The sequence below is a fragment of the Scyliorhinus torazame genome, chromosome 3 (assembly GCF_047496885.1).
Source record: "Scyliorhinus torazame isolate Kashiwa2021f chromosome 3, sScyTor2.1, whole genome shotgun sequence".
NCBI lineage: Eukaryota > Metazoa > Chordata > Chondrichthyes > Carcharhiniformes > Scyliorhinidae > Scyliorhinus > Scyliorhinus torazame.
In genome coordinates this window covers 201,401,866-201,426,187 of record NC_092709.1, presented here as the reverse complement: position 1 = coordinate 201,426,187, position 24,322 = coordinate 201,401,866, and the positions used below count along the sequence as shown (strand labels likewise).

General features: G+C 44.0%; 1 protein-coding gene across 7 annotated transcripts in view; it reads right to left on the bottom strand.

Annotated features, from left to right (window-relative positions):
* dcun1d4 (DCN1, defective in cullin neddylation 1, domain containing 4 (S. cerevisiae)) overlaps positions 1–24,322 on the bottom strand; it is a 138,899-nt gene that overhangs the window by 71,218 nt on the left and 43,359 nt on the right. For 5 of the 7 annotated variants that reach the window (XM_072496746.1, XM_072496744.1, XM_072496745.1 and 2 more), the window contains exons 3-4: positions 21,987–22,026; positions 4,160–4,277 (exon numbers count right to left, since the gene is read on the bottom strand). In XM_072496746.1, coding sequence (XP_072352847.1) covers positions 4,160–4,277; positions 21,987–22,026 — 158 coding nt within the window. Of the gene's footprint in view, positions 1–303; positions 591–4,159; positions 4,278–14,747; positions 14,767–21,986; positions 22,027–24,322 lie in introns of those variants that run through there. The other 2 variants (XM_072496748.1, XM_072496749.1) reach the window with 2 other exon arrangements.

The following is a 24,322-nucleotide window of genomic DNA, read 5'->3' as shown; positions in this document are numbered from 1 at the left end:
TTAACCTTTGTCTGGTCAATTTCCTAATTAACTCTAGACTATACTACCTTTATTGACTCTCTACAAATCATCCAAAAGTCCGTTGCAACATATTCCTATGGCACGGTCCCCGTTTATCACTATTATTCCAGCATCCACACCATGAACCCCACTTCTTCTGACACTAACTATTTTTTGTGCCTCTTCCCACCAATCTTCAGTGGTAGACCTTTCAGCTGCCTTGGTCCCACACTGTAAACGTTTGTCCTAAACTGCTCCAAGAAGATATCCCTCAAAATCATCAAACGCATCCTGAAAACATACCTCTTCAACCATGCCTTGTTATACCATATCTGCTGGAATTCCTCACGTTGTTTTTCACACCTCTGAAGCATATTCACATATTTCTATGATTCTTTATTGTAGCAATATACAAGGAGTTGCGGCTCTTATTCTTCTTTGTGTTAGAGACCACATGAGAAGTGCTGAAGAGGTAATCTTGATAACGTTGCTGCAGTGAATTGTGTAGATAGTACATACTGTCACCAATGTACCGATGTTAGTGGGAGTGCCCAGTAGCAGGGGCACCAATCCAATGAACTGCTCCATCCTGGACGCTTCCAAGCTTCTTCTTCTTGATCATTGTTGCAGTTGTACCTATATAGGGGAGAGGCAAGTCTTGCATCACACTCCTGACTTGTGCCTTGCAGATGGTTGAAAAGCTTTGAAGGGTCAGATAGCCAATTATAAAAAGGTAGCAAATGCATCTTTAAATTTATAATTTTGTTGAAGTTTACTAAACCAACCTAAGCCAGCGGAAGTTATATAGAAGTCCAATGTAAAATGGAAATGTCTAAAAGTACTAGATTGTTATACTTATCATCAGTGCAATGTATTCAGAGCTGAAGCAAGTGATAAAGACAAGAAGGTAAATGCAAGTGGAAAACCTAATATTTTGTTTCTGTAGATTAAGCACTGTAGTCCTTAACCCTTTGGAACGGAGGCACCAAGTGGCATCCCCATTGCATATCATTCACTCATTCTTCAGCTTGGATCAATCAAGTCATTCACTCTTCAATCAGTATTCATAAGTCTGTAGAAAAATATGAAAGCAAATGTTCTTGGTCATATGAAATCCTACAATCTGCCTTGTCAAACAGTGAATAAAGGATTGCACCATAGGGCATCAAGAACTACATCTTGATGTTGTGAAACTGCTGGCTGAAATTGAATGCCTGCACAGGTTTGTACGCAAGAATTAAGTCCTGCTTTATAAACAAAACATTCTGATGGGAATTTCTAGGTACTTGACCATCGTACCCAAAGGTAGCCCATAAAGTAATGAGGACTCAAACGGCAAGTGCATGTACAAAATGCAAATATGAAACTTTTCAGTCAGACTGTAGAAAGCCGCAAGGGCTTGTCCTAAGTATTCAATGCTGGTTTACAACGCACACCTGTTGAAGTGATCCTTCATTCAAAATTGGTCTGTAATGACCATTATCCAAATCAAAGAACACTCAAAACCACAATGTATAGGATATAATTAACTTTAAAATAAAAAAAAGAACTGAAGTATCTTGAATGGATGACAAGTTATTAGCTGGAAGTCCAGACTTCAGCTTTCAGTTGGTTCTGTTAATGGCACAAAAGCAAGAGATGACCAAAATGGATGATTTATTTCCTCAAGCTTTGATGGTGTTTTCAGACAAGACTCGGGTAAATTTGATGGTGGTGCCAAAGGCAGTATCTTCAGCATAAGCCCTCATCATCAATTGTTCCAAATAAAAACAAGCAATGACACATAGGAGGAACAAAAATATTTAACAGGAAAATAATTGTTAGAGCCAACAAGCCTGTCCATTTGATAGAAGTTGACTCACCGAGTTATCACTCAATCATTTCCTGGAAATGCATCCAACTTCCTGGAATGTATTTACACATCTGCTTCAACATCTTCCCTGGCACCTTATGCTATAGCCCTATTAATATTTATGTTAAAAAGCTCCAACCAAGTTCCACAATGTTTGATAGATCCTTTCTTGTTTGAATAAAAAGTGAATCTTTTGAAATGTTTAGGACTAATGAAAGAGAATAAAATTACCACAATCTAGCAAAAGGATAAATGAGCGTTCAATGTGTTCTACCGATGACCAGTGAAAATAATTTTCCATCCCAGAATATGCAAAATACAGAGTTGCTTTTCCACAAAGAAAAATCAGTACACAATTGACTGTTACCAATCAGGACAATTTAAAACAGAATAATTTCCATTAAGTAAGGCTTTCTTTAAGAGAAAATTTAAATTGCAATTAAAAAAAAAAAGACTTCTGTAGTCCATAAAGGAGAAGTTAGTATACTTCTGCTTTAGTTTAAGGCGAGGCATTCTTATGCTTTAACCCAGTCTTCCACTTCTTCATTTGAGTAGCAAATGCATGTTCTCTTTTGAGGAAAAAAGAAACACTCAAAGCATAATAACTGATTATTCAGATACGTCTTGCATTGTTTGCTTCTATACTTCAATACATTCTTGAATTGTAATATAGGATCAATCACCCCACGAGACTGTAACATGAAGAAATGTGTCTTCTGGGGTTAACTGGGTGCTCACATCACCCTGATGTAATTGAAGCAACCTATTTAGCTTCAATTCTTTCCACTTGCCTCTACTGTCCAGTTTATTTGTTGGCAGACGCAATTCTTTGCTTTATATGTTTCAGAGTGGAAAAACATTTAACTGCCATCTCTCCATGATTTATGACAAAGCAGGGAAATTATTTTCATGCAACTGGAAAGATTTGAATTAGAGCAAGATTGTAAGATATTGTATCTCGATCAGAATCAACCAATAAAGCTAATATGACTAATTTAAATTTATAGGACCGAGTGACAAAATTTAAGGAGCATGAGGGAAAGATATTTTCTGAGTGACTTTCCTCCCACCCCCACCAATAATTATCAATTTTTGAGAAGACTCATGGGCGAAATTCTCCCAAAAAATGACAGAGGGCTGGATTTTACGGCCGCGCTCGCCGCAAGATCGCCCCGGACAGGACGGGGACCACCTAAAGGTTCGTTGACCTCGGGTGGGAATTTCTGGTCACCAGGCAGGCACGCCCCAAGTGCCATTTTGGGCAGGAATCACAGGGTGATTGCCACTGGGCGTATGGGCACGATCCAGATCGCAATGCACCCACCAAATTGTTTTTTGGAGCTGGGGAGATTCTCGCTTGAAAAATACATCACTTTTTCTGGAGTGGGGAACTAAAGACGCCGGCAAGACCAGCTCCTGAGAGATGCCCAGATCTCAAACTTAAGTTGAAGGTGCCCCACAACCTCCATCCATGGACATCATGATGCCCCACAGGCAGCACCCCCTACCCTCAACCCCTGGAAGGGCAGCCTTCACCCCCCACCCCATCCCATACACTAAATGTCTGCGTCACCACACTGTCACACCATACAGGCATACCCAGCCTCACCCCATCCAACCTCGTCTGCATTAGAGCATTGCCAATTTCCCTCCCAAGTGAGTATTCCCTGCTAAGGAATCGCTGGGGGTTCTCCCCACCCTATCGGCACCCGCCGTCCCGGCCTTCAGCCACACCGATGCAACCACTTCTGGTCTCTCCCTTACCCTACATAACCCCTCTTCATGTCTCCCCCATTTATTTCCGCCCATTTAAAACCTCCCCCACCGATGGCTTTCATGGCCATGGTCCTCTCAAGTCCCACTACTTGCCTACACTGCCAGCATGGCATGTTGGCACTGCCCCGCCCTGTCCCCAACCACCCGGGGCACCAATGGCCTCCAAGCCCCCTGGCCTGGTTTTCGCACCTCGTCTCCATCGATGGAGGCCGGCCTCATGCTGCACCGGTGAATCCCGGGAGCCGAGAAACTCCCGGGCTGCACATGTTTAAATGAATTTTAAGACTCACTTAAATATGCTGATCTGGATAACTCCCACCAGATTGCGCCAGGCACCACAGGTCTGGAGCACAGTGATCGGTTCAGTGTCCGCCGTGAACCAATTTATCTCTCATTATTCATCGGGATTAGCGGGATTGGCGCCGGGCGCAACATGAACAGAGAATTGCGGTCTAAAGGTTTGACAACTATTTTATACAGATTTGTTGGGGTCATTAAGCTTTCATTCTTTCCACAAAAGTAAAAACATACCCATCATGCCTGCTTTTTTTAGCCGTCAGATCATCTGCTACTGTAGGTCTCCTCTTTTTCCTGGGTGGCATTCCCTTGCTACAGCAGTCGGAGGGGCAACTGCAAGACCGAAGATTTCCTGCACAATAGAAATTATGAATACAAATAGCCATCATGCATTCATACATACCCATATTTAAAGAATTTGATACCACCAAGAGTAACAATTTACACAGGGAATAATTTACCCAATTAGTTAATTTCAAAAAAGTGATTCTTCCATACATATGCTTCACAACATTGCAAGGTAGAAGGTTGAACACTCAAGATGGAATGTAATTTCAGGCCTTTTTCGGTGAGATAACAGCATGTATTAAATAGTTAAATTTTCTTATGGCATCAGTTTGAATTAATGGCAACTTACAGCAAGGTGCAATTGCAAAAGGAGGAAACACTTTGCATTCATTAGTGTATTTCACAACCTCAGGACATCTCAAAGTGCTTTACAACTGTTATTACGTAGTTTTGAGTTGAAGTCACCGTTGTGATGCAGGGAATCACAGCAGCCAAATTGCACAAGGTCCCAGAAACAGCAGTGAAATCAGAGAATGATATGGCACTGGAGGCCATTTGGCCATCTTGCCTGTGCTGGAAATACACAAATGGATAATCTGTTTTAGTGACATTGGTTGACGGATAAATAATGACTTGAGAGTTGGACTCTGCTTTTTTTTGGACCTTTTGCAGCCACCCGAGAGGACAATCAGAATCCCAGTTTAACACCTCAACTAAAATAAAACCACACTCCCGTACGTAGTGTTGGGTGGGGTTACTGGGTTATGGGGATAGGGTGGAGGTGTGGGCTTGGGTAGGGTGCTCTTTCCAAGAGCCGGTGCAGACTCGACGGGCCGAATGGCCTCCTTCTGCACTGTAAATTCTATGACAGCATCAATTTGTCAGACTAGATATGTGCTTAAGTCTCCGGACTGAGATTTGAACCCGCAACCTTCTGTTTCAGGTATGGACATTGAATTTAAAACAGTGATTAAAATATTATTAGGCAAGGGTAAATAGAGTTGATGCACAGCTCAGTCCTGATCTAACTGATTGAAAAACAGGCTTTAATAGGGAAATGGCCTACTCCTCTTTCTTCGTAATTGTACAGAGCAACAAATTAATTTTCAAACATCAAACTTCTTGCACAAGTAGATGCAACTCTTGCACACACTTGGGGATGGACTTTCTGCGTCTGTGCTTACCAGCACATGATTTTCTACCCACTTTCCTGAACAAGTGTAAAATTGCATTTGGAAATGAATGTTCTCACCGTCTACTTTCAAATAGAACTTTTCTTAGGATTCATTCTTAGGTTTTGCTGGCAAGGCCACAGTTATTCCTCAAGTCTAGTGGCCCTGGTGGTGTACCTTCTCCATGACTGTGGTAATGGTGCTAGGTAGGGAATTGCAGAATTTTGATTCAACAATCGTGTCCTTGTAACTGGAAGGAGCGCTTGGAAGTTATGGGGATTCCATGATGTACTTATACCTCCAGATATCTGTTTCTGCATCTCTGAGAATTGCACCCTTCATTTCCTTTTGCATCTACTCGTTATTCTTATCAAAATGTACCGCTGCATTAATTTTAATTGCCATGCACCAGCATATGTCATCTTGAAGTTTATCAATCTCACAATACTTCCAGGTTTTGTGTCACCTACAAATTTTGAAATTGTGCCCTACAAGTCTAGGTTATTAGTCCTTCCAGCCCTTGCGGAGCCCCACTGTACATCTTCCTCCAATACGAAAAACAATTGTTCACCATTGCAGGGTGATGTTTCCCACTCATCCAACTTCATATCGATGCTGCCGATTTTATTTAATAAATTTCATTTATTATGTGGCACTTTATCGGACACCTTTCCGAAGTCCATATTCATGAATCAACCACATTACCCTCATCAAAAGATTCAATCAAATTAGTGATACATGATTTCCTTTGTAAATCCATGCTGGAACTCCTTATTTCATCTACACTTGTCTAAGTGACTTAATTTTGCCCTGGATTATTATTTCTTAATTTTTTTCCACCACGGAGGTTAAACTGACTGGCCTGTAATTGCTGTGTTTATCATTACACCCTTTTTTGAACAAGCAAATAAAACTTGCAATTCTCCAGCTCTTTGCCACCAACCCTATACCCAAGGACCGGAAGATAATGATCAATGCCGCCATAATTTCATCATCTTTAGATGCACCCAATCCAGCTATCAACTTTAAGTACAATCAGCCTTTCTAATACATCTAATCTGCTTTATCAACATTTAGCCCATCCAGTGTCTCAACTACCTCTTCTTTCACTGACTTCAGAAACATCACGTTCCTTGAAAAGGCAAATTTAAAGTGCTCATTTAATGCCTCAGCCAGGCCTGTGCCTGTGTGCAGTGACCCCCCTTTTGGTCCCCAATCAGCCCCACCCCTCTTTTTGCCACTCCTTTTACTATTTATTTGCCTACAGCAGATCTTTGGATTCCCTTGATGTTAGCTGCCAGTTTCTTCTCAAATTTTCTCATTTCCTTTCTCACTTTCCCTCTGAACATTCTACATTCCGCCTAGTTGCCACTTGTATGGTCAAGCGGACATATGTCATGTTCACCATTTTTTGTTTCATCCTACTTTGTCTTTTTTCTTAGCCAGGGGGCTTTGTCTTTGGTTTTCCTACCTTGTCCCTTTGTAAGACCATTATTCCCGCTATCTCCGCTTTAATAGCCATCCATTACAGTTTTACCTGCAATCTTACCTGGGACAGGTCTGCTCTCAAACCTCCAAAATTAGCCTTTCCCTTGAAAAATATTTTTACTCCGGACTGCTCCTTGTCCTTTTTCGTAACTAACTTAGACCTCATGATACTTTGGTCAATGAGTCTTAAATATTCTCCGACGGGCACTTGTTCCACTTGACCCAGCTCATTTTTTAGAAGCAGATCCAGCAATGCCTGCTTCCACAATGGGCTGAACTTCAGAAACTTTTCATCCCCACTCTGCACTTTATCCTAATACAAGCGGAGGTGGTAATGACGCCCCTCATTATTACTGCTTTATATTTTTTTGCATCCCTCTTTACTTTCCCTGTAAATTTACTCCTCTATCTTTCCCCACTAGTTGGTTGCCGAGAGAATAAATTTTTGACAAGGTACCTCATGGTAGACTGGGACAAAAGGTGAAGTCACATGGGATCAGTGGAGAGCTGGCAAGTTGGATACAGAACTCGCTTAGGCACAGAAGACAGAGGGTAGCAGTAGAAGGGTGCTTTTCTGAAATGGAAGGCTGTGACTAGCGGCGTTCCACAGGGATCAGATCTGGGGCCTTTGTTGTTCGTGGTGTATACAAATGATTTGGAAGAAAATGTAGCTGGTCTGATTAGTAAGTTTGCAGACAACACAAAAATTGGAGAGTTGCAGATAGTGAAAAGGACTGTCAGAAGATATAGCAGGATGTAAACTGGTTGGAGTCTCGGGCAGAGAAATGGCAGATGGAGTTTAGACCATAAGACATAGGAGCAGAATTAGGCCACTTGGCCCATCGAGTCTGCTCTGCCATTCAATCATGGCTGATATTTTCTCATCCCCATTCTCCTGCCTTCTCCCCATAACCCCTGATCCCCTTATTAATCAAGAACCTATCTATCTCTGTCTTAAAGACACTCAGTGAATTGGCCTCCACAGCCTTCTGCGGCAAAATGCTCAACAGATTCACCACCCTCTGGCTGAAGAAATTCCTCCTCATCTCTGTTTTAATCTGGGCAAATGCAAGGTAATGCACTTTGGAAGGTCCAACGCATGTAGGAATTACCCAATAAATGGTAGAACTCTTGCGAGTACTGACAGGCAGAGGTCTGGGCATGCATGTCCACCAATCACGAAAAGTGGCAACACATGTGGATAAGGTGGTCAAGAAGCATACGGCATGCTGGCCTTCATTGGTTGGGGCATTGAATATTAAAATTGTCAATGTTGCAGCTGTACAGGACCTTAGATAGGCCTCATTTGGAATATTGTGTACAATTCTGATCGCCAAACTACCAGAAGGATGTGGATGCTTTGGAGAGGGTACAGAAGCCATTTACTACGATGTTGCCTGGTATGGAGGGCATTAACTATGAGAGGTTAGATAAGCACGGTCTGTTTTCACGGTCTGGAATGACGGAGGTTGAAAGGTGACCCAATAGAGGTCTCCAAGATGATGAGTGGAATGGACAGAGTGGATAGTCAGGTGCTCTTTCCAAGGGTAGGAGAGTCAAGTACTAGGGGACATAGGTTTAAAGTGCGTGGGGAAAAGTTTAGAACAGATGTGCGAGGCAAGTTTTGTTTTTAATAGAACGTGGTAAATCTATGGGACGCGCTGTCTGGGGAGGTGGTGTGAGCAGGTACGATAGTGGCATTTAAGGGACGAGACAAATATATGAATAGGGTGGGAATGGAAGTATACGGACTCCGGAAGTGCAAACGTATTTAGTTTAGGCAGGTACCATGGTCAGCGCAGGCTTGGAGGGCCGAAGGGCTGTATTGTTCTTTTATCTCTAACCAAATGATATGGCTGTGTATCCTTCTCCGTGATTGAAGTCAGAGGGTTCAGTGTTGGGAGTCAAAACAAGTATGGTAATTTGTTGTAGTACATCCTGTAAATCAAACATTTACAACCAGTGTGCCAGTGGTACAGCGGCAGGATAGAGTGCAGTGATGGGAGATCCAATCAAGTGGACTCAAGAGGATTATGGAAACAGGAGCAGGCCATTTTGAACTGTCATTCAATGAGGTTCTAACTCCTATATTCCCATCTTTCCCCTTCCCCAATATCTTTAATAGATATTTATTGTCCAATCTCAGATTTAAAATTAATTAATTTAGCATCAACTGCTGTTTGTGGAACAGAGTTCCAAATTTCAAGCACACTTTGCACATCAAAGTGTTTCCTTACTACTTTTAAAAAGTCTGGTTCTAAACTTTCTTGACTGTGCACCTAGGTTGCACAACTATCACTATATCTGTTGCTGTTAATATTTTGAAAAGGGGTAATCACCCCTTAACTTTCTAAATTCCAGGAATACAACCCAGACATTCTCCGACCCCCCGCTGGGTCGGAGAATCACCGGGGGCGGCGTGAATCCCGCCCCTGCCGGTTGCCGGAGTCTCCGGCACCGGATATTCGGCGGGGGCGGGAATCGCGCCAGTTGGCGGGTCCCCCTGCTCGATTCTCCGGCCCGGATGGGCCGAAGTCCCGCCGATAAATTGCCTGTCCCGCCGGCGTAAATTAAATCACCTACCTTACCGGCGGAACAAGGCGGCACGGGCGGGCTCCGGGGTCCTGGGGGGGCGCGCGGGGCGATCAGGCCCCGGGGGGTGCCCCCACGGTGGCCTGGCCCGCGATCGGGGCCCACCGATCCGCGGGCGGGCCTGTGTCTTGGGGGCACTCTTTCCCTTCCGCCTCCGCCATGGTCTCCACCATGGCGGAGGTGGAAGAGACTCCCTCCACTGCGCATGCGTGGGAAACTGTCAGCGGCCGCTGACGCTCCCGCGCATGCGACGCCTGGAGATGTCATTTCCGCACCAGCTGACAGGGCAACAAAGGCCGTTTCCACCAGCTGGCGGGGCGGAAATTCCTCCGGCGTCGGCCTAGCCCCTCAATGTTGGGGCTCGGCCCCCAAAGATGCGGAGCATTCCGCACCTTTGGGGCGGCGCGATGCCCGTCTGATTGGCGCCGTTTTGGGCGCCAGTCGGCGGACATCGCGCCGTTTCCGGAGAATTTCGCCCCAGGTTTGTAACCTCTCTTTATATTTTAACTTTTGGAGTCCACGTTGCACTCCCTCTAAGGACAATCTATCCTTCCTAAGCTGTGGTACCTACCTTTGTGTCATTTTACGGTGAGCAGACTCATCTCATTGAAGTTCGGGTCCCTAAATCTAGATATGTAATAATTATTTCACATTGAACTCAATCACATTATGATCACCATTTGACAATGTTCATGTACCATCAGACAGTTAACTAAATCTGGCTCAATGATAAATCTGCCTACTTGTTGGCTCCAGGATATATTGCTGCAGGAAGCTAGTGAACACATGAGACAGTCAAACTTCGGACAGATGTTGGGCTGCTTGTCCCAATCTATATGTTAAGTTAAAATTCCCCATTGAAATTTCTTTGCCTTTACTTGACTCTTATCTAATCTTTGCGTATCCATCATCCAGGAGGTCCATGAACAATTATGATAACAGTCTTAAACTCCTTTTCCCCATTTTTTATATCTATCCATGACGTTTCCAATGCTTGCATTAACTCTCATTTATGGCCTTTCTCATTTTAGAAGTGATCTTTATCCATAATCACCAAGGCTATTTCTCACATTTTTCCTTTCTTTCCCCCAAATTATATCCTAGTATAATTGACTCCCAGTCCAAACCATTTTGCAGCGATGTCTCTGTGATGGTTATCATGTCTTGCCTTCAAAGTTTAAATTGCACCTACAATGGATTCAATTTTTTCCTTACTGCCAGGAAGAATAGTGATGTGAAAATATCAGGTAAACCCAATATATTGGAATGTTTTCTGCTGGTTATATATTTTTAATTAACTATTGGAAAATATAAGCTACTTAAAGGCAGGGACATTTTAGTTGTGAGAATGGAACTAATACTTTTATGTTGATGAGCTTAGCAACACTGCAAACAGATGTTTACCCAAGGCAAAGATTTGAATAGGGTGTTCGAGGTGCAAAGGAGGAAACAAGGTGTGAACTTTGCATTTACATTCTAAAAGTTAGACTCACAAAATAATGATAAGTAAGTCTGACTTCTGAAGAAATTGGTTCAGATAAGTTAAGATTTAAAGAGAAAAATTGTATATCAGAAGCATTCAATCGTTGTGAGGGGAGCTGTTTTGAGACCTCGGCCAACAGCAGGAATAGCTGTTTTAACTCCAAGAAAGCTGTGCCTGTGAAGAAAGCCTACCTTGAAAACAAGTTGTTTTGTTCTCCCTCCGAAGCATCACCCAAAGAAAGGTAACTGCCTGATGTGGTAACTGATACAGGACGTTTGGCGAGAAGGTAGAGAAATACAAGTGTTTGGAACTGGGTAAAGTTAGTGATACGGTGTAGTCATTGTTTCAGTTCAGCATACTTCTAGTTGACTTTATTGTTGTTTATTTTATTGTTTAATAAACATTTTATTATTTTTTAAAATGATCACAAAACCACTGGGACACCAGGTGGGATTCTCCTTTTGGGAGACTAGTTTTACGATCCCTTGCGGCCGTAAAGTGGGATGCAATTCAGCATTCCAGACCATGCAAATATATGCAGGGAATACGGTTTTCGGGCCATCATCTTGAGTGGTCGGCCCGTGGCCGGTCACCGCTCAGCCCCCTCCCCCTCCATTGGCCCAGCCAACCCCCCCCCCCAACTCAGACAACAGGCCCCCCCCCCAGCTCCAAGTACGGGGATGACCCGACGACCCCCCACCACCAAGGGACCCCTGTAATAGGGTTGACCAGCCCCCAGGGACCCTGCAATAGGGGGACCCCCACAAGGACATGCTGCTTAAAAGGAAGCCCCTCCACATACCAGAAACCCCCTCAGAAAAGGGACGCCCGTCAGGGAGCTATAGAGTAGTCCAGACAGGGACAGTGGAAAGCATCATAGCTGTAATACTTACCTTTCAGCTCCAGGTGTCCATTCCTCAAAGGAGAGCAGCTGTGCCTGCGTCTGGTTCCCACTTATCCACTATCTGCAAGCCATTAATAGCTTTCCAATAGCGGTCTGTGATTGACAGCTTGTAAAAAAACATCTGCAGCTTTAAGCTATTCATATCCTTTCATGCTTCAGTGGTCTAAGTGGAAAAACCCCAATGTTTGTAAACATTGACCACATCAAAGAGGGGGATCTGCAGTGAAACCACAGACTTGAGTGATTGGAATGCACTTATATCCCCCTTGGCCCACTGTGAAGTCCACCATGTACGTCAGTTTCACAATTGCTGATCTGCGCCCGATTTCCGGCCGCAGGGACTGGAGGATCACGCGAGGCCTTAGGGTGCCAAGCCCGCTAAATTCTTACAAATGGGTCATTAAGACCTATTTGCATTTACTTACATCCCCTGCAAGCACACATCGTGGACCTCGTTGTCGTCAGCCAGCAAAGGGGGGGGGGGGGGGGGCATCGCGGCCGGGCGCCGATTCAGATTTCCCCCATGACGCTCGATCTCCGTCCCATCGAGGCATCCTGGGACGGAGAGCTCTGTCCATCATTCTTGAGATTTCAACTCTTTCCTCAAAAAATTGCAATATACAGTTGAGGGCAGTTGAGTAACCCAACGTTTACCATCAGCCATGCCCTTAACATTTACACACCAAGGGCACGATCATCATGCGTAACGAGGCCGGTGAATAGCAGGAGGTGCCAAAAACGAAATCCGCGCTGGGCGGCAAACAGTTTTCGATGCAACCAGCCCATTCCCGTAGGCGAAATCGGGATCTTGCCGTTGTTTGGCGAGAAACCAATTATCACCACTTAAGTCCCATTTCCATACAAGCAACGTGAGTGTACCCCATATCCAACGGCCTCCCATCACTCAGCGGCGTCCCCAGCAAGTGGTCACGCTGGAGTAGATTAGTGCTCCTTTTGAAAAACGTGTACCTGGCGGAAGGGCTTCTGTGGGGAGCCGAGGAGGTGAGTACCAATCTTTGCTCACAGGCAAAGAGCCCGGTTGTGTTGGGCTTGCCATCCCAGTGCTCGGCAGGGGGCGGAAAACCCTCCGCAGGGGTGAGCTGCCATGGGGGGGGGGGGGGGGGGGGGGGTCGCACCATCATTCCAGCCCCTGGATACCAACCCCAATCCTTGTCCTGCCCATCTGCCCCACCGATTACTGAGGACTCTGGCTGCGGGCCGAAGGCTGATAGGGAATTGACAATAGTGGGTAAGTGAGCACTTGACAAATGCCAAGTGGATTCCTTTGGTAGGTGGGCATGTAGCATGTGGGAGTCATTGCCGAGCATTCCAATCGCACCTTGATGACTGGACACTGTCTGGACACTGCGGGAGGCAGCACCATACAAGCAGCAGCCAACATCCGAACAACCAGGGGATGTCCACAGACGGAGGATGGGTGAGGGCCACAGGAGGTGGGGTTGCCTGGAGAGATGGGTAAAGGGTCCGGGGATCAGCCCGAATTGCGGAAGAAAGTGACAGAGGCATCATAATGGTTGTGCAAGAAGTTGTTTAATGTGCTGGACAATACCCCATTCCTGATAATGCTGCCCCCCCCCAATCCCCCCCTCCCCTACCTACACCCCCCAACCCCTCCCCCGGTAACCTCAGGTGATCGTCCACGTGCTTGGCCCTCCTAGCTCTATCACAACGTCTTGGTGTTTCCCCAGGATGCACATCTGAGGTGGAGGCAGCCAGCATGTCCCGTGGCCCTCAATGCCCCTGGCGGGTGTCCTCTGGAGCCAGGGACCCCAACTTACTTGTCGGTGGCACATGCACAGCCTTGCCGCCCTGCCCCGTGTGCTGCCTGCGAGACGCGGCCTCATCAGAGGGGTGGAAGTTGGGGGGGGGGGGGCGGTGACCACCGCTGCAACTCCATGGCACGGGTCCAACCTGGCACCCAGGCCCCCTCCTCCTGATCGGTGCCCATAGGCCCCTGGTGTTCACCTTGGTAATGAGGGGCAGCTGGTTTGAGCCCCGGCTGCCCCTGCAACATCTGGCTCTGCCAAACGTGGAGGTTCCCCATGGTCCGCACCATGGTGTCAACACACTCAGCGATGCTCCTCCATGAGTGGCACATGCTCTGCAGTGCCTCAGCCATGCCCACCTGCGACTGGGATGAGCCATTCCCATCTGAGAGTGAGACATGTCCCGCAGAACCTCATCAAGGTAGCCTGGTACAGGGTGACATCCCCCAGTGAGTCAGACATTCTGTCGAGACCCTCAGCCATGGCTGCCACCAACTGCGCGACGCCTTGGACACCTTCACATGATGCCAACGTCGTGCACCAGGCTTTCGAGTGCGTTCGCCACCCTAGCAGTGTTGGCCTTGGTGCCATTCATTGCCGGCGCCATCTCCTGCTCCCTTGCCTCTGGGACTCCTCCAAGTGGCTATGAAGTTGCTGGAGTGACGCTGACATTTCATCTGAATGTCCCGGCCACTCCCTATCGTCTCCATAAGCTCTGGGTAACCCACTTCCAGAGATTCAGTATCAGGCTGGGATCCAGATGGATCCTGGGACCCATCAGCACTCCGACTGCGGTCTCGCCTGGGGGGTTCTTGCCTCCACCTGATGTACACCATCAGCAGTGTGGTGCTCACCAGATTGTGTCCCAGGAGACTGACCGCTAACATGTCCCACCAAGATCTGTGTATCTGTGCTGGTGGAGGGTGGGGAATGACGGCTGTGCCGCAACCACAACGGCACCCTCGAAGCTCTCCTCCAAGGCATTCTCCTCAGAGTCAGGAGGGGGGCCAGCCAGGATGGGCTGTCGCCATTGGCTGGAGGACCTGCAGGAGAATGGACATGTGGTCAGTGGGAGGGATGGGTCAGTCAGTAAGGCAATACTACTCACGTTTGACAGGTCGCCCGGGTGGAGCCCGTCTATTATGGGAGAGCTTTTCCTGAGGAGACACAGAGAGAGCATCGTTAGCCACATGCGTGGTTCAGTGGTGGGAGACAGGGTGTGAAGGCAGGGTTGGGGGTCACTTGGGAGACTTGGGAGTGGGTGGATGCTCCCTTGGGGGGGGGAGGGGGGTGGTGTCTAATCACACGTGTTGCCCGGTGTAGGTTGTTGACCTTCCTGCACTGCGGCCAGTTCTCTTGGACACACTGTTGGAACTAATGGCTGCCACCATCTCATCCCAAGCAGAACTGGCTGACTTGTGGCTCACCCTCCGGGTTCCCTAGGGGAACAGGACATCCCTCCTGGCCTCCACTGCGTCCAGGAGCCTCTCTAGGTCAGCGTCCCTGAATCTTGGGGCCGGTCTCCTCGCCGCCATTATTGCGAGCTGGCTGGGATTGTCTGAGCAAGTGCAGTTTAAGTGCTGCTCAACCTTGTTCACAGAAGGGCTGGTGAGCACGATCCCGGCGAATCAGCTGGCGAGGCATTATTTGCGGCGAGAAGCCCGCGAGTCCTCTTTAAGTGGATCAATTAACGTTGAATTGAGTTCCCGGTTTCGCTGGATCGAGCACCTGGAAACACGCGGCAATTCCCGCTCGCTACAACACTTGGAAATACTTCCGGAGAATCGCGTCCCAAGTGTTTGCATAGTGTGCTTATTTGGGCCACACACCCTAACCTAATCTTCTCCTCTAATGTTCTATTTACATGTTTATTATTTCACCCTCCTGGTTTAGTTACCGTAAATATCTTAGCTTTCCATTTACAAGTAAAGACTAAAGCATAATTTGACTGTTTCTCTCTTTTGTTTGTTTCTTTCCTACCATTTAATAATAATCTTTATTATTGTCACAAGTAGGCTTACATTAACACTGCAATGAAGTTACTGTGAAAAGCCTCTCTACCTGAATCCGCCACATCATTTATCAGTTTAAAGTTCTCGTGCCCAACCTACTTTTGTTTTTACTATGATCCTGGCCCCAGCCTGGTTCAGATGTAACCTGTCCCAATGGTAGTTTCTTTCTGTTCCAGTATGGTGACAATGTTCTACAAAATGGAACACATCTTTCCCACACCATAACTTCAGGTCCTTTCTCCTTCAAAAAAAAACACTCTAGTTTCTGGCACTTTCCACACAGAACCTCTTGGATACCCTTTTGTATGTTCTTGTTCTCAACATGAATCACAACGACTGAACCCTCTCCCTTCATTATCCTTTCAACCTAATTCACATTGGTATGAGGTAGGAAACACACTGTTGCACTCTCGGTCCCACTTAGAAAGTTGGATATATAAATATAAGCGTATATGAATAGTTGTTTGATAGTACAGAACTTCGAGAATTGCTGAAAAAAGACATTCTGACAAAGCTTTTCGTCTTGCACTCATCAGAACAATCACAAGAATACCAATGTCAGGGGAAACAACAACTTTATACTGTATAAGAGTGCTGATTGATTGGTAATTGGGTGATGCCATGGAGAATGCATCAGCTCATGGTGACTGACAGTTAACGGTCAAGCATTGTTGAAAATCTAAACTAGGCAGCTAGACTTTGATTGGTCACGGTATTGCCCTGAAGAATGAACAGTGAATGGCTGTCATTTATTCTGTTTAGCTGAGAAACTGAACTCGGTTTCTCTCGCCACACGAGAAGGTTGGTGTTCTGGTGAGTCATATACTTAAGCCACTGGAGGGGCGTTTAAACTAAATAGTGTGGGCATGGGATTAAGTGTGGGAAGGCATGGCCAATTAAAGAGAGAACACAAGGCAAGAGAGAAAGGTAGTAAAAGGAGACAGATAATCAGAGCACTGTAGGAAGGGAAAGTGTACACAAAGAGTGCACCAGCAGTAGAGATTGCAAATGGTAAAACGACAGAATTGAAGGCTCTGTATCTGAATGTGCAATGCATTCAGAAAAACAAAATTATTCCTATTCGAGCTGTTAATTCATATGTATGATCTGATAGCCATTATATATACATGGTAAGAAGATGGAAAAGGCTGGGATCTGAATATTTAAGGGAACATGACAAGAAGCGTAACTCAAGTAATTAAGGAAGCAAGGGTACAATACAGTAAGAAGTCTTACAACACCAGGTTAAAGTCTAACAAGTTTGTTTCAAATTGTTGGGCTTTAACCTGGTGTTGTAAGACTTCTTACTGTGCTCACCCCAGTCCAATGCCGGCATCTCCACATCATGGGTACAATAGAGAGAGATAACCTTAGTTATCAAAGATCAAAATGGAAGAATCAGTTTGGGTAGAGATGAGAAATACTAAAGGCAAAAAAAAAAAAATCACTTGTGGGAGTGGTTTATAGACCCTCTAACAGTAACCACACTGTAGGATGGTGTATCCAGGAAGAATTACTAGGTGCTTGAGAGAAAGGTTATTTTAATCTACATACAAATTGAGCGAATCAGATTGGCAAAGGTAGCCTGGAAGAGGAGTTCATAGAACATTTTCAGGACAATGTTTTAAAGCAGCACATGCTGGAGCCAACCAAAGAGCAGGCTATTCTGGATCTGTAGATGTGGAACGAGACAGGATTAATTACTGACCTCATAGCAAAGATGAACCTAGGTAGCAGTGATCATAACCTGTGTGAATTTCATATTCAGTTTGAGGGAGAAGGATGTGTCTAAGCCTCGTGCTTTGAGCTTAAATAAGGGCAATTATGGAGGTATGAAACCAGGGCTGGCGAAAGAGAACTGGGAAACTAGGTTAAGGGATAAGTCAACATAGATGGAGTAGCAAACATTTAAGGAGATATTTTGTGACAATCAACAAAGATGCATTTCAGTGCTATGATCCCAGTTGATGTAGCAGGATGGGAAGATTCAAGATTGGAACCCTGGCTCATAACTTTTACTTTTTAAAAAAAAATAAAACGTGTAGGAACAGAGTCAAGGGACCACTAATTAGTTTTAGCAACAAGAAAAAAATATATATATTAAACATGAAATGGTGGATTGTTACACAATACATTTTTACTCCCACCATAGTTTAACAATTACACACGGATTTGAAGATTAACACAGATTATAAAATACACCTTAAGCTACAACGGTCTCATTACCACATAAAGTAAGACACACTTCTCTCTCGGAACCCAAGTGAATGTCTGTGGATTTTGCCTCAAATCCCCCCCAGATGATTCTTAGACCACGAACCACCTTGTCTCACTGAACTCTGGCTTCCAACAGAGTTATTTTAAATTCCGCTGTCAAAAGTTACACTTTCAATCTTCTTTTAATTTATGCTCTCCCCTCTGCTGCTTCTATCAAGATTTCGCTTTCAGGTTTTACAGCTCTCCCTTCAGGTATCCTTTGTCTTAAAGGCTTTTACACAAACTGTGAGGTCCAGCTACCAATTTCCACATTTATTTCAAATAATGTCCCCCAAACTGCAGTAATTTCTCACAAACGTTAGCACTACTGCAGATACCTTTCTGGTCTGTTCTGGTTCCCAGTTTCCTCTGTTCCGTTAACTCAAGACTTCTTGGAAACTTCTCTAGTTTCCTTAACTAGCTGGATTCTCCCGCCCCGCCTGCCGCAAGAACGCCACGGGCGAGACACCGACATTGGAAAGATCCATTGGCCTCAAGCGGGCTTTCCCGATCGCTGGGCGAACGCAGCAGGAGAATCCAGCCCTAGGTTTCTGACATCTATTTTCTGAACTATCGCTCCATTACGATATATCGGGGCACTTAGAAAATCTCAGTGCAATTAAGCAGAGTCATCATGTTTTTGCGCAAGGGAAATAAGTGTTTAACTAATTTATTAGAGTTCTTTGAAGAAGTGCCAAACAACGTGGACAATGGGGAACTTGTGCATGTGCTGTTCTTGCATCTCTAGAAGGTATTTGACAAGATATCACACCAAACGTTACTAGACAAAATAAGAGCCCTTAGCATGGACAGAGGATTGATCAGCTAACCGAAAACAGTAGGCATCAATGGGTCATTTTCAGTTTGGCAAGATATAATGAACAGAGTGCCACAGGGGATCAATGCTGTGGCCTCAAAACTATTTTGACGACTTGATGGCATCAAATGTGTAATTGAGAAATTTGATAACACATGGATAGGTAGGAAAGTAAGTTGTGAAGAGGATGTAAGGAGTCGGCAAATAAACATAGATAAAGCAAGTGGGAAAAAATTTGGCAGATGAAGTATAATATGGGAAAATGTAAACTTTAATACTTTATCAGGCAAAATTTAAAAAAACAGCATATTATCTAAATGGAGAGAGAATGCAGAACTCAAAGGTACAGAGGAATCCGGGTGTCCTGGTACATGAGTTAGGATAGGTTAGTATGCAGGTACATCAGCGATTAGGAAGGCAAATAGAATGCTGTCGTTTATGGCAAAGGAAATGGAATATGAAAGGATGTTTTGCTATACTGTATACAATACGGTGTACAGTTCTAGTCTCCTTATTTAAGAAAGAAAATAATTACATTAGAAACTGTTCAGACAAGGTTCATTCAAATTATTCTAGAGATGAGGGGGGTTACCCTATCAGAAAACGGTGGACAGATTCAAGATAGGTTGCATGGGTTACTCTTATTATTGGAGGATCTGAAAAAGGGGGAGCTACAATAATACACTTACACTTACAACTTTAAGCCTAAAAGCGTGAAGACTGAAGGATAGTGACTATGAATGGAAAATTAACTGAAAGATTGAATGGGTAACACACAAGTCAGGGGGCGGAAGAATGGGGTAGGGAAGTACTGAGTGAGGTGACCCGAAGAATCAAAATTCAGATCTGATTGCTGTTTCTAATTTACATCAATGTCTTATATTCAAAAACTCAATGCAAAGTGATCAGATTTACAGCTGTAACCAAACTTGAAGGGGGGAAATCAAAGAGACAGAACTTACAGAATGTGCTGAACGACATACCAAACAATGGCAAGTAACATTTAGTGCAGGCAGAAGTAAAGTACATAGGAAGGAAAAATGTACTCCATAAATGCTAGAGATAAGAATGAGGTTGAAAGACTCAGGGGTCTTAACACTCAATTAGGTAAAACATTTAGACAGCAATTGACAAAGCCATTAGAATTTTGTATCCTTCTATTCCCTTCTTCCTCATGCGATTGCCTCCCCATAAAACATTTATGCCATAACTATTTTGTGGTTGTTCCATTTTTGCCACACTTCAGGTAGAAAATTTATCCTGAATTCCTGATCACATTAATTAATAGTTAAATTTATGATCTCTAGTTTTGGATTCCCCGAGTGAAAACATTTTCTCTATGTCTACCCAATGAAGTCATTCCATAACCTTAAAGATCTCAAGTCGGTCACCCTCAGTGTTGTTCTAGAAACAATTCCCAGCCTGTTCATCCTTTTCCAGTGTTCTCAGATCTACCAACTTGGTGAATTTTTTCCCACCTTCTCCAGTGCCCCATGTCCCTGTTATAGCAAGGAGACAAGAACTGTTGTTGTTTTCCAAGTGGTCTTACCAAGGGTCGATGCAAGTTCAACAACTTCTTTAATATAATCACTCTGGAAATGAACATCAGTGCTTGTAAACTAGCCCGATTTACCTGTATCATCATTTTTAGAAATGTGTGCACTCTTACCCCTAGATCCCTTTGGTCCTGCAGTCAACTTAAAACTCATTATCCACACAGAATGTTGCTTTCCATACTTCTTTCTACCAAAATACATCAATTCAAAACTATCTATACTGAAATTAACTTGCCAATTGCATGCCCATTCTGAAAGTTTATTAACGTTGTCTTGTATTTTGCCACATTCCTCCTCAACGTTAGATCCCAAATTTAGCATCATCCACAAATTTAGAAATAGAAATTAAATTTCCATGTCTAAATATTTGAAGTAAATTGCGAACAGTGGTCCTAGCACCAATTTCTGTGGAACAACGTCTTGAACATTTTGTCAAAAGGGTAGCTACTTTTAATTGCTACTCTTGGTATTCTACTTGCAGCCCAATTAAAGCTGATCCAATACTTGCCCACTGATCCCACACGCTCAAGGTTGCATTTTATTTACTTGTTTTTCTTTGTGATGTTCAACATCAACTAAGTGGGGGCACAGTAGCTAACAATCAGCAGAAGATGGTGGTGTCCTGGAATCTCCATTGACATCGGACATCATTTTTGATTCATTCTGTGGGTTGTCGGCATTGCTGGCTAGCATTTATTGCTCATCCCTCGCTGCCTGGCACCGTTCACATGCCGCCGTGGGGACATAGCCTCAAAATCGGAGAATCCAGCCCATGGTGTCCGATGTCAATGCCCAGGAACACACTTATCTTATCAAGTATAATAATAATAATTTTAATTGTCACAAGTAGGCTTACATTAACAATGCAATGAAGTTACTGTGAAAAGCCCCTAGTTGCCACATTCCGGTCCTGTTCGGGTACGGAGGGAGTATTCAGAATGTCTAAATTACCTAACAGCACGTCCCACAAGTCCCAAAAGACATGCTGTCAGCTAATTTGGACATTCAGAATTCTCCCTCTGTATACCCGAACAGGCACCGGAATTATCAATGTATTCATGATCACTCTCTGGTGGGTTCATCATATCAATGAAACAAAATGTCCCCTCATTCCTCTTTGAAAATTAAACATTAATGGAAGTTTTAATTGCACATTCCATTAGCCAAAAAAAAGTACCCCAAGGCAATCACATACATGCACTAATTTTCCTTTATTTAGATGGCATCCAGGACCTACATTCAAATTGTATGTTACTTTCCAGCATTCAAAGATAAGATTTTCGCAAACTGCATTTCATCGATCATGGCAAGACAGAGGTCACGGTAACTATACAAATATCTCCATGTGTGCGCAGCAATGTGCATGTCTCACAAATTTTCAAAAGCAGTTATCATTGGAGTTAATAAAAACAGAAAATGCTGGGAAAACCCAGCAGGTCTGGCAGCATCTGTGGAGAGGGAATCAAAAATTAACATCGAGTCAGTATGACTTCTTGAGCTTGGAATTTTCCCAGAAGTTCCTGTTTTTATTTCAGATTTCCAGTATCCACAGTATTTTGCTTTTATCATTGGAGTTATCCCATTCAAAGATAGTGATTCATAGCTGTCAAGCTACCTAAGCAAGTTCAAACATCTGTCTGGATGCAGGAAAACTATATTTTCACAGTGACTATCCCATTGGCTTACAGAAAAGATCACATACATACCCGATTGCTGGTCGTCTTGGCCAACGTCCTCTGTCAAATTCTGCAATAAAGGGAAAAGAAAAGCAAGTTATGGAAATCTTCTCAGATTTATAGCAATGCATCTTGGAATACAATCCACCATGCACACAACACAATTTAATCTTAACTTTAAAGCAGAGGTTCCAAAACCTAATTTTGCTGAGGAACTCCTCAGCCTTTGGAGATTCCGGACTCTGAAATCAGTAAATTGCTGGCTTATCTCAGGGTAAATGGAACACCTCAATTTGAAAAAAAATATTTTTAAATTGTGAAATGGCAGCAATTCAGGCAAGAATCTGGAAAGATAGCAAAGATCAACATCTGCTTCAAATAATTAGAATTCAAACATCCTATGCAGTGCGAAGATAGCTCCAGAATACAACTCTAGCGGCTATGCAAACTGCAGTGGTGGCACTTCTTTAGATCAGCCCATCACCCATTACCACCCTACTCTCCTAATTGAGATCCTCTACGTTATAACAACCAGGAACTAATCTAATTGTAATACAAATTATTTTCTAAATTTTAAATTATATTACACGGATTATAAAGTTCATGAAAGAGGAGTTCCTTTAAGGGGGGATTTCCATATCCCCGCGGCGTGTTTCTGTGAGATTTCCCATTGAATCCACTAAACGTCGCCAGGAAACCCATAGCAGGGGTTCGGCATCTGCAGGACTGGAAAATTCCGCTGGCAAAACAACTGGAAAATCCCCCCAAAAGTGCTTATTTTTAAAAGTTTCCTGAATAAACGAGCAATCTTGACAAACCGTTCACTTGAATGCTCCATGCTCAAGATGCACACAGATCCATGAAGGTGCTCTCCTCCACATTTGTAGTTACAATGTATTAAATGCTGCAATAATCATTGTTAGTTTTTTTTTTTAAGTGTGCACTGATGGGCACTTAATGTGACCAAGAAGCCTTTTCAAAATTACCATGCATTTGGTTGACTGATCAATACCCTAGAAATTATTTTAGGCCGATTTAGAGCCCATCAATTTGAGCCAACTGCAACTGCTGCAGAACAGGAAGGGAGCAAGAGTTGGCTGGTAATGATCCTCAAGATTTCTATGGAGCCAGAAGGAGCGGCAGTGCACATGCTGGTTTCATACAAGGCAAGTTAAAAATGTATCTTTTTGTTGGCAGTCCCTTTCAGGACCACTGGTTAAGCTGTAATAAGATGAAGAAAACCTGAGTACACTAGAATCAGAGAGGGCTCCTTAAATGTAGGTTGGGTCCCTCATTAGTATACACAATGTGCTCAACGCTTGTTTAATGCAACCTGTGACAACTGAATACCATCCATGACAATACAATACTAGACATATTTTAGGGACTCAAAGCACTAAACACAAGTTCCACGAAATTAGATGTTTGACCCCAGTTTCATGCCAAAAACACATGATTTCTGTGGTAGTGTTATAGAAGGAAGGGGTGTTCATAAGATATACTTCAAAATGGTTTCAAATTTTCAATTTTCTGTATGTTAAAGTTGAGGCATCTTTTTGAATCTTTTGTGGAGGGACTAATTTAATGTCACATTCCTGGTAACACAGTGCTCCCTCAGTTCTGCACAGAAACATCAGCCTTGATTGTGCGCTCAAATGGAGGAATGATTTGTAAAGATTAATGTAGTTAATAATTCATTAATTCCATAGTAATTAATACCATACCGTGTAGCCACATAAACATGAATGGTGTACAATCTTAATAAAGTAACAGCTGGATGAAGAATTTCCTCTGAAAGTCTGTCAGGAGGTCTAGTTAGCGAAGTATCAAATAGACCAGTGTTCTTCAAACTCGGGGGTGCGACCCGCGGGCGGGTGTCGGGAGGGTCGCGGAGCCGTCTTTCGTGGCGCTCCCGATCGCGCAAATCCCCGCGCAGCAGCCGGCTTTTAATAACGCCGGCTGTAAGCGGCCTTTAAAATGGCCGGGAACATGTAAATAAAATTCGGCCGATTTGCGCGTCGCACGATCATCGGCGCACATGCACAAAACTATGCTCATGCGCGCCGATGATCAGGCGGGCATGCGCAGTGCAGCCGCTTTTTTTTTTTTTTTTAAACGGTCGCAGCTTTCTGTTTTACAAGTTTGGGTTTTTAAAAATTCATTTTATTTGTTTAATTTTTTTTTTCATTTATTTTATTCTTTTTTTTTTACAAGTTCGGGGAGGTTTTATTTAATAAAATTTTACGGGGAAAAATGCAGAACTTTAGACAGATGGAGACTCCATACTTTCCGACACTGGAAGGCTTCACCTTCATCCAACAGGTTCCATTGGAGGAGCATGTACGAGGGCCAAAGGGACCCAAAAC